The 11,656-nt window shown below is 32.0% G+C and overlaps 1 protein-coding gene across 1 annotated transcript; it reads left to right on the top strand.

Moving 5' to 3' along the window:
- The first annotated feature begins 6,387 nt into the window (after window positions 1–6,387).
- Window positions 6,388–7,692, top strand: LOC18045704. The gene is made up of 3 exons (XM_006438400.2): window positions 6,388–6,874; window positions 7,051–7,196; window positions 7,357–7,692. Exons 1-3 carry the CDS (start codon window positions 6,598–6,600, stop codon window positions 7,465–7,467), a joined length of 534 nt encoding a protein of 177 aa, XP_006438463.1. The 5' UTR covers window positions 6,388–6,597; the 3' UTR covers window positions 7,468–7,692.
- The last annotated feature ends 3,964 nt before the right edge of the window (window positions 7,693–11,656 follow it).

An 11,656-nucleotide genomic window follows, 5' to 3' on the forward strand; every position in this document is an offset into this window, starting at 1 on the left:
AGTAAAGTAATGAGAATCTCGATAGTCCTTTACTAGTCTTATATGTGATCTCTATAAGGGGATGTATTCTAAAATTTCTCCTCTAAAGGTGTTTAAAATCCAATCTAATCCATTCAAAAACAATTCGATCCAATCCAAATCAATTCAATTTTTGTTGAATTGACTTTTTGATTAGATTGAATTGGATTGCAAAATGAAAAATCTAATATTATTGGATTGGTTTATGGGTCTATGGGCTAAAATCCATTATAAACTAATAAAAAATAATTATTTTTTATTTTTTTATTTATTTTTGAAAATAGTTATATACTACTTTTTTATTTAACTTGTTAAAAAAGTTTTATTTTCCTAAAAAAAAAGAACATATTTTTGTATAATTATAATTATACAACAATAGTACAGAGTACAAACTGTAAGTCACAACCAAGGTTTGCTTTCAATATTCAAATTTCAATTATTTTTTTTCAACCATATGATAATAAAACACATGAATCATGAAAAATTAAAGCAGCTCGTTTTTTTTTATTATTAGTAAGTAGAATTTTAGAGAGTAATTTACGATTTTTTATTTATATATTTTTATTTTAATCAGATTGATCGGATCAAATTGAATTGGATTTAACTTTTTATTGGAGTGTATTATATTACATTTTAATCAATGGTTAGATCTAAAATATAAAATCCAACATATAATATATTGGACTTAGATTTACTAAAATTCAGAGTACCCCTAGCTGATCCTCATCTGAGCAGTGGTCAGTTACCAAGCAATGATCAATCGGTTAGCATAATTAAATAATAAATATGCACGAGGAATCTTTTGATCATCAGCTGATCATACTCGATCGCAATGTTAATGGCTATTGACATCCGCAATCTTTTGAAGATTTCTCGAGCTGATCGCCCATTTGTTTTGTTGACTCATTAGGTTCTTAGAAAGTTGTCAATTTAAATCATCATAAAAGGATACATATATTATTATTATTTGATCATCATCATCATCGTCAACAGCGATAGGGAACTATCAGCATCAAAGAAATTAAACTTTTTTTAAAAGAAATTGCTTAGTGAAATGTAAGATTCTGCCATATCCATTATGCTGTTCCAATGTGTATGATTACGACTTACGAGTGCAAAAGGTAGAAGAGTCTTGTCTTGAACTATTTATACTTCCATCGGCTACAGCTACAAATAAGATGTCATGCATATCGTTCTTTATGATATTTTTATTGATCTTTCTTAATTAGATTTGGTTAAATTATAGACAGTTCTATTAATTTAGATTTTCATCATTGGGAGCTTCTACTCTAAAGAAGTTTATGAAACATCAAGGAAGATTTTTAACGAATTTTATTCGAGATTTATGATGATTTTTTAAAGTATTTGGATCATTTTTTTTTCTTTTTAAACTGAATCCTTAGAAAAAGAAAGAATATTTTTATATTTTATATATATTTATATATAGAGAGAGAGAGAGAGAGAGAGTAATTTTATAATATGAGAATCCCTTAATTTAGTGAAGTAATAAATAAATTAAAAGATAAAAACAAATTTTAATATACCACAAAATAAAATTATCGAGTTATACTTAATTAAAATTTGTGCAATTTAATACAACTTTCCCATTCTATATGGGTTGTCTTTTGTTAGATATGTAAATTCTCATTGCCATTGCTAAAGAGGAATCTGTTTTGTGTTAGAAATGCTTTCCACTAAGTGGATTGCAATGGAGATGCTGCATTATCAAGTTTAAAAGGAACATTTAAAATGCTCCATTATAATGATAGGAGAATATACCATTAATCCACTACCATCACACTTTAAAAAGATGAATGCCTTCTTCAAGAGTCCCAAGAAAAAAAAAAATAATCAAAAGAAAACAAAAAGTTGATCTCCACCCACTAAGCTACTAAAATCTATGGCCTTCTTCGAATGAACTAATTATCTAAAACCATTTTTTTTATTTATTACCCTTTGTATATGGTTGAATGTATATGTGGGAGTATTATTATAACCAACAATCATATTTTTGGTATATAAGATTTTTTTTTTTTTTTGGTTGAATTGGTTTGAAATGTTTTCAGGATATCAAAAAATATACTTTTAAACGAACATGACATGTCTCCTCCTTGTATAGATTACTCATTTACGTGGCTGAGAAGCAATGGTATTCAAAATTTCAAACTATTTCTTAAATGCACTTGAATTTTGTTTGCAAATTCTTGAATGCAACGTTATCAAAGATAACACGTTCATGGTCAACACAGTGGCTAGCCTACCACATCGTCATTACGTTACATTTATTTATCAAACCAATAACAGAAAAGAAAGAATGGAAAAATCAATTATAAAAGCAGATTCTTCCTTCTGGGTACTCGAGCAATAGCAAGAGCTATATTGTTTAGGAAAATATAAATGATCAAATGCATTGGATTGTAGACTGAAATTTGGAAATTCGTTTTCTCTTCTTCTTTCCTTTTGTCATTTCTCTCTCGTCCTTTAGACGACCTTCAACAAATAAATTCACTAACCTTCTTCTTAATTTAAACAGACAGTATTTCAAACTAAACCACGAATGGATGGTTTGTATTATTGTATTAGAGGGGAAGAATGTGCGGAAAGCAACTTTGAAAAGTAGAAAGCAAAAAAAACTCCCCACCAAACTTTTAATTAATTACAAATTAGAATGTCTTTAAAGAGACACAAGGCACTTAACCTTGCTGCCCCCACAAGGTACGCTATGTTACCATTGTAGGGTTTCAAAAACTTTGACTTCCATCCACCAGACTAGTCGATCCTGTTAAAACCCTAACCCAATATTTTTTTTTCTCTCTCTCTCTTTTTGTTAATGGCTGCCTCACATAAGAAGTTAAAGGCGCTGCATTATTTAAAATTAATGGGCGGAGTCCCCTACTACAAGAGTCATGTCCGAACACGAAAGAGTCCATTCATCATTTAATATACAGGCCATAAATCTTCGACATGGCACATGGCTTACATATACACTGACATTTGTCAGAGACAGTTTACACATGTGAATATATAGATATAGATATAGATATTATCAAGGAGGAAATTTCTCTGCAAGCTGTGGGATTCAAGTAGTTTAATGAAGTTGAGTGACAAGAGTCAAAGATTTTGAGGAAAGATTACTGTTTCTTTCTTAACGGAATATCACGACATGGCACTTAATCCAACCAGAATTAATAATTATGAAGAGACGATTAAAGAATATTAATTTATGCAATTATCATATGTCTTATGTTAGGTTGTATAAGCTAGTGGGGCGTTTTTTTTTTTTTTTTTTTTTAACACATTTGCTAGTTAGTTTTGCCTCTGAAATGTCGATATGATCTATGCCGGCAGCCGACTTCAGTACAGCAAAATTTGTTTATAGTATCAATTAATTTTATTACTATAAAGGGTTTATAATTCAATGAAGTTATAGTTACAAAATTTTCATTTTGAAATTATTCTTAATGTAAGAAATATAAGAGTAAAGTAGGCATTATATTAATAATTTATGTCAAATCTAATATATATACTGTAATTTAAAAAAAAGATATAGTTTAAAAAATTAGTGTATATATATATATATATATACATACATACATACATACCGTGTTCGGAATATATAAGTCATCTTGACGGTTTAAATATTTGTATTTTTTTTAGGGTAAAAGCTCATTTAGTCCTTATATTTTAATATTAGTGTCAATTTAGTTCCTGTATTTTTAAAAATACCTCGAAACATTCCTGCCGATAAAGTATTGATACTCATACCGTTACTTTTTATTTCTTTTAGCTTACATTTACAATATTACCCTTTTATAATAATTTTTTTGACATTAATAAAAAGAAAATAATTAACTTACCAATTTAACCCTAGAAAATAAAAAAATATATTAATTTTTTTGCAAACACCATTTGCACACTGGTAATTTGCATACAGTTTTTGACAATTAAAAATTAATATAATTTTTTTTTATATTTTTAGAGTTAAATTAGTAATTTAATTATTTTCTTTTTATTAATGTCCAAACAAAAAAATATTATAAACTGGTAATATTGTAAAAGTAAGCTAAAATAAATCAAAAGTAACAGTAGGGGTATCAATACTTTAACGACATGGATGTTTCAAGGTATTGTTAAAAATATATGGACTAAATGGATACTAATGTTAAAATACAGGGACTAAATGAGCTTTTACCATTTTGTTTTTAATATTTTTCTCTTACTGTAAATTCAATAAACACTCTACAATGATTTGGCAATAACTCTAAAAAATAAATTGTTGCCCCACATAATTTTTGAAAAATATTTTACTCCATCCTAAACGTTTAATGTAATAATATATATATATATATATATATATATATATATATATATTTGTAATATATAAATAATTATTATTATATAGAGGCAAGTTTCTTAAGATATAATCTAGAAAAAATTATACCTTAGTACAATAAAGAATTTATATTTTATTTATAATTGACCTAAACTGAGACCAAATTTTTTTACGATTGCATAGAGGTTATTATTATATAAAATATCACTATAAAGAGATTTTACTGTAATATTATTATTTTCATACCTATTTTTATTTTTACAAAATAAAGATTTAATTGTTATCATATGATTAAATTAACACGCTAGTCCTCCATAAGCTAGTTGATATAATAAAAGTCTCTTCGGAAGGAAAAAAAAAAAAAAAAGAAACAGAGAAAAAGGGAAATTATTTGAAGAAGGTTTTGCAAAGAAACTCTTAAACACATCTTTAATCAATAATCATATTTATGAGTTTTATTTAATTATTATTGGAAATGTCCAATGATTTGTTAATTGTTCAACTTTATTCAGTTTCCACGCACACAAAGGAACCCAAAACCCTAGCAAGCAATCAAAAATGAAATAAAGCTTGTTAATTAATGTTGCTTAATATATATATATATATATATATATATATATATATATATATATAGGCAAATGCTATGTTACAATTAATGTAACATACACACTCAACAACAACCACACAAATTGTGTGGGTCCATCATTTGTGTGGTTGTTGTTGAGTGTGTATGTTACATTAATTGTAATATAGGGGCTCCCATATATATATATATTAACAAAATGAAGGAATCTCGAGAAAATTTAAAACTTAGATTACATTATAAGATATGCGACTTTGAGATTACTCACGACTTCATTGGACTTCGGAGCTTTTACAAAAAGTTGTGCTTATTGCTTACCGTTTTTATATTCTTTACACGTTAAAGACGACGATCGGTGGATTTTTTTTTCTTTTTTCTTTTTCTTTTTTTTGGTGGGGGCCTGGCCACTATAAATCGTGATAATAATGAATTTATTATTATTATTTTTTTTTTTTTGGGCCTTTTAAGGATATCACAACGTAGCTAGATAAGTTTGCTTGCGGGTGTTAATAATAATAAAATTTGAGTAGTAAATGATATGAAACCAATTATAATGAAAAGATCTCATTTTTGGATATATCAAATCAAGCATTTAATTTTGAAGAGTTTTATATAGAAGCCAAAAGCCAAATTGCATTCATTGCCTTGCCATTTGCTTGGCTTACATTCCTACATACGCGGATAAGGTGATGAGGTGTCCTTGTCCATGACTATTTATTTAGGTCCATATATATATATATATATATATATATATATATATATATATATATATATGTGTGTTATATATGTAATTTTTCTTTTTTTGGTTCTTTTTCAAAAGTAATGACTAATGAGAGTGCTTTTAGCCTTTACTTTTACAAGACTCTGAATTTGAATAATTAATTTACTCAAAATCTCGTATTCACTCACGCATGCTTTCCACCTTATTCAGCTTTACACATTCATTGCTATTACTATTATTATTATTATTATTATATTAATTATAGACACGTACGTACGTAATAAAATCAATTAAAAAATATCTTAAAAGAATAATTAAAATCAAACCCCCCCTTATAAAGTAGAAATATTGACCCCGTCGACACTGCCGAGCATGCCAGTCCAAAGGTTCCGTATCCTGCCGTTACTCCACGTGGCACTCCCACCGGATCCCATGGTCCGGTGCCGGTGCGGCCCCATTGGCTAAGCATGTAACATACTGTATATTATCATCATAATTGTAATAATAATCATTATTTATTATTATTACTGCACATTATGGCATTATCTAGCTCCCAACATGAATATATATATATATATATATCTATAAAGATTTTTAAATTGGAAAAGTAGTGTAGTGTAAGTGCCAATTATTATTATTATTATTATTATTATTATTTTATTAATTGAGAAATGGGTTGATGTTAAAACAATTGACCCGACGTGGCATTGGCAGTACAGTTGGTTGGGAAGTATAAGGGGGACGGCCCGCCTTGGCCAGTTGGCCTTTGAGAAAGAAAGAGAGAGACCCATTGTTGCTATTTGTAGGGGAATGGGGATGGTGCGGGAAAGTGACTGCTGAACGCTGCCTGACTTCCTCCTTGCTTCTCCTTTTATCTTTCATTCATTCATTAATCTTCATCGCCTCCCTCAAAAAGTCGTCAAAGACAGAATAGAATAATAGATGGGGAATTGCCAAGCTATTGATGCTGCAGCTTTGGTCATTCAGCATCCAAATGGGAGAATAGAGAGGCTTTATTGGCCTGTTACAGCTAGTGAGGTCATGAGAATGAACCCCGGCCATTATGTTTCCTTGATCATTCCATTGCCTTCTTCTTCTGTGTCCGACGAAGACAAGCAGCCGGATCATCAGAAAACGGTGCGTTTCACTCGGGTCAAGCTTCTCCGGCCGAGTGATACTCTTTCCCTTGGTCATGCCTACAGACTTGTTACTTCTCAAGGTATCGTCTTCCTTTTCAGCTCTGCTTCTTTGCTCCCAAGCAAGCAGGCGAATTGTTGCTTTATTAACTAGAATATCTATCTATCTATCTATCTGTCTGTCTGTCTGTCTGTCTGTCTGTCTTTCTGTTAATTAGAATAATAAGGGTTTGACTGGTTTTCGTTCTTCTTCTTGCAGAGGTTATGAAAGTGTTGCGAGCAAAGAAGTCTGCAAAAACAAAGAGGCTGCATCAGGAGTCGGTTCATGAGAACTTGCAGACGGTGCAAGAGAAGCTGATCGATTCAGGCGCCGAAACACAACGAGACAAGGAAAATACCAACCAGGTATCCATCTATCTTTCAACTTTCAAGCGCATCGCAAAAGGAATATTATTAACCCAGAGTGAATTTGAGACCTGCACAGGTTTCTTATCATTCATTTCAATCTATCCATTCTCTCATACATAAGTATGCACTTAATGCTTGTTCGCTTAAAAATTTTCAGGTGATGAAACATGAAAGGCACCGTCCGATGTCCACACCAGTGAACCAAGCGGCAATGAGGTCCAAACCATGGCGGCCTTCGTTACAAAGCATCTCAGAGGCTGGGAGCTGATGGTTATTCCCTTCTTTGTGATATGAAAAGATTTTCTAGTAATAAGATATCTGTATAGCTTCGAACAGAGGAAATGAATCTGACGTTGTATTACAAGTAATATTTTTGTGATAAAGATTTAGATCTTGCAGCCACAAGTTTTTGTAAAGCTATATGTTTGACATAGATGACCAGGAATTGTAGCACAAACATGACAATGTCAAGCACAAAAAAAAAAAAAAAAAAGAAGCATGAAGAGGATATCAACATTATCACTTGGATGGGTTCGAAATCCAAGTCTCCCAATCCGGATCAACATTTGTTTTGACTTTGAGCCCATTACAGGGACGTCCGTGCAGCCTAAGGTCCTGCGGGTAATTTCCTCTCCTTCGGAGCAATCAACATATCTGTAAAAGGCTCCACCAGTAATGTCCCGGGTCCTCCGTACTCTTTGTGGAGGAAATTATTAAACACTTTTTTTATTCAAAACCACAAGCTAATTAACTAGCATCAATCAATTCTGAAATACTCGTAAAATTTTGGATCTTCTGCCCTTCATATAAAGAATCACATTGTGTAATGAAGCATGGTCAGAAATGGGCCAAATGTGCACAAAAAGTAATAACAATTTGAATGAAGATTTCTACAACACAGTGATAAATTGTTGTCAGGTCAGATATTTCTTTTAGGGGTTTTCAATAATTGAACTTTTTGCAAGTCAAGCTAAAAGCCAGACCTCCTAAGAGAAAAGCAAGTGATGAGAGTTTCACTCTACTAAAACTCTTAGAAAAAAAGAAAAAAAGTAGTGACGATATCAAATTAAACAAGTTGCTTGGATGCCAATGATACCAACTACCAAGCCTATTGTAGATTGAGATGAACAATTGCTAGAATTGTCTGGAAGTGTGGACGAAAGGGTATATTAATTTATATTTCTCTATAATCCTAGGTAACTAGCCTATTGTAGATTGAGATGAGCAGTTGCTAGAATTGTCTGGAAGCATGGGCGAAAGCATATATATTTCTCTATAATCCTAGATCCATGCTTGTCGTTTTGCGACTAGTCAAGAGCTCTGAATTCTTGATCTCCTTGCCGACCTTAGTTCTAGGATCATATTAGAGATTGAGAAGGTAACTGGATTGATGTTTTTTTTTTTTTCAATTTTACAAATTGTTTAAATCCCATAAATAAGTAAACTATCACCCCACATGGCAAATTATGATTAAGAGCTCTATCAGACTATTTCGTTTCTAACCAGCTGATTTAGCCATAGAATAGCTCAATCCCAGTCTCTCACACAGTGTCAAGTTGCTAAAGGTTCAATTCTGATAATCCTCCTCGGAGGACATAATTATTGTATACTGCCTGTGCAAGATTTTTATATAAGATTTTCTACATATTCATCTTCCAACAAAACCATTAATGAAGTTTGTAAAACCAGCAAATAAAGTAATAAACAAGGAAATCACCAGTTTCCTAAGGAAATACTATTCTTTTTCCAAAATAACATCAATGCTTGCAGGTCAGGTGCTATGTTTTCCATGACTTTTGTTTTCTAAGTTCATGTGAAGGTACAATATAATTCTGCTTAGATATGGCTTCGTTTCGTATGATCTTGGCAAATTTTTAATTGTAGACATATAAACAAAAAGGTAATTAGAAAAAAATGAATAATTAATAAAATCATACAAGATAATTTATTTGGAAAAAGAAGTTAAATTATGGAATATGCAACCAAAGGACTTTTTTTTTTTTTTTTGGCAACACTTTGCAGCCTAGTGCTCTATCTGAATCAAACTGCCTTGGTGTGGCTAATGGGGCGTCAGGTAACAAATCTGGAGGCACATTAATTAAAAAGTGGCGTACTCATTAATGGCCATATGGAAAATAATCCAAGCATGTTCAAACTGTAAATCCTAGGACCACAGTTCCCATCAGCAATCAATGTTGAGTCAGTATTAGAATTCAATCACACTGACGTGATGAATGATCGCATTCAGATCCTTAAACCAGGGACTATATAAAGTTAGTAACACAAACATATCATAATTTTATCCTGTAAACTGCTGTCCATAAATGATGTTCTGGGGATTAGTTGAAAGTTTTTAACATACCAGTGAATACCCCACAGACATAAATGCAAAGATCTCAAGATTGACGCAAAGATATCGACCAGAGACCACAGACGAGGGTCATTTATGTACATTGATATGTTTGGACATCTAAACTCATTTTTGACCCTATGGAGTAGCCTTATTACATTTATAATTATAATGGAAATGGGGCAGTGCAAAACTTTCACCTATCATTTGTGGGTAAAGATATCTGATTTTTAGGTGGTTTTCTTCATGGTGATGTATGTGCTAAGTAGGAGGGGGAACCTATATTCACACAACATAGAGAGATACACCCAATGTATAACTATTTTATCAAATTTGAATAAATCATCAGGAAAAGGAAAAATTTATGTGTCCCTTTTTCCCCTCTTTTGGTATCAATCATTTTACAACAAAATATCTAACAACTAACAAGTAAAAATTTACATTGAATGTAGGCTAAAATGCTTTTGCTGAAATGATGGAAAAAAAAAATGTCTTAGTATGTGACCAAGCATTATTTCACTGCCAGATAAAACATGAAACAATCATCCGGTTTATTCCCTTCATCAATATCACTAGCCCAACATTTCATAAAGGGTAATATCATTAGACAATTTATTATAAAAATTGAGAATGAGAAACAGCCAGCTGGGAATGCTTTGGATAAGTTATATCTATGACATCAAGAAGAAATCCTGTTTTCTCGCACACATTTCCTCAAGCAGCTATGTTATGCTAAAGTGCAAATGAACAGGAGTGCACGAATATGAATCTAGTAAAATTTATTAGTGAAAATGTATATTATCTTATGGTGAGGGATGTCATGATTCCACGCATAATGTGTCTCCCCAGATAACAGTAGCGTGGACGGAGGAAAAATGTATATTAGTCATGCAAATGGACATGACTTGATCGAGTTTTACTAACATTTCTTAGACTAAAGTAAACTGATTAGCGAAACAATTACTGTCACAAACGACCACGTCTGAACTCCATAAACGATCACATGTACGTGATAATTTTTCGACAAAAGGCTAATTTTTCTACAAAAGAATTCTAGCTGGGCACAATTTAAAATTTCAAGAACAAGACATCAAACAGATAGTTATCAAGCATTCAACGGTGAGTAATGAAGACAATACCCACAACAATTGAAAGCCCAATTATTATTTCATGGGTAACACAATAATTATTAATTGAAAAAGGTTAAAAAAGTGAAAAAAGATTACTTCAACGCAAACCTCATTGACAGTATCACGTTCATCTCCAAAGGTCTCTTTGTCCTTGGAGAGCTTCTTCAAAATCTCATCCCTGAACTCGTGGGTTTCCTGTAAATAAACCCACAAAAAAAAAGGCAATAACATAAACTTCACAGAAATTAACACACACGTAGAACATTTATTATACAGATAAAAAAGCACTTACAGCTTCAGCAAATTCAGGGGTTGGGTCGGGATAAGTGTATTTCTGGGGGAGGAGAAGTTCCGTCAGGGTTTGCAAAGATGTTTGGCTGAGAGTGAGAGATATGAAGAAGAAGATAATGAAAGGAGTGAAGATGGAGCAGTGACGCAGGGAGTGCGTAGGATAAGAATGTTGGCGATGGTAATGGTGGTGAATGGTGTTTTGGCGGGAAGGACTGTGAGCGGCTGACAGCAGGACGCGCGGTGGGCCATTTTGTCCGAGCTGAGCAGAAGGAACGGGCCCAAAATTGAGTACTTGGAATTGGACCTATTCATTACGGATCCACAAATCACAATCGAGGCCCAATTTTGAAAGTTTTTTGTACGTTTTGGGCTACGTGGGCCAGCCTGATTCATTGGTCTATGGCGGCTATCCGACCTGACATTGTGCTAATTTATGAAGTAATTGAGAAAATTAAAGTCGATACCGAAGCCTTTACTTATTTATTTATTCATCGGAAAAGACCATCTAGAAGATCTCGTCCAATGTCCCTAAATAAATGAAAAATACTAGTAGAAACTAGAAAGGGAGTGTGTGACCATAATTTATAATAGGAATCTACTACCTATACGATAGTCAACGGGGCAAATCAAAGCCTCAATATTTTTTTCTTATTTATTTTCTTCCTCTTTTTAGCTTCTACAAGATA

The sequence above is a fragment of the Citrus clementina genome, unplaced genomic scaffold, assembly GCF_000493195.1.
Source record: "Citrus clementina cultivar Clemenules unplaced genomic scaffold, Citrus_clementina_v1.0 scaffold_4, whole genome shotgun sequence".
NCBI lineage: Eukaryota > Viridiplantae > Streptophyta > Magnoliopsida > Sapindales > Rutaceae > Citrus > Citrus x clementina.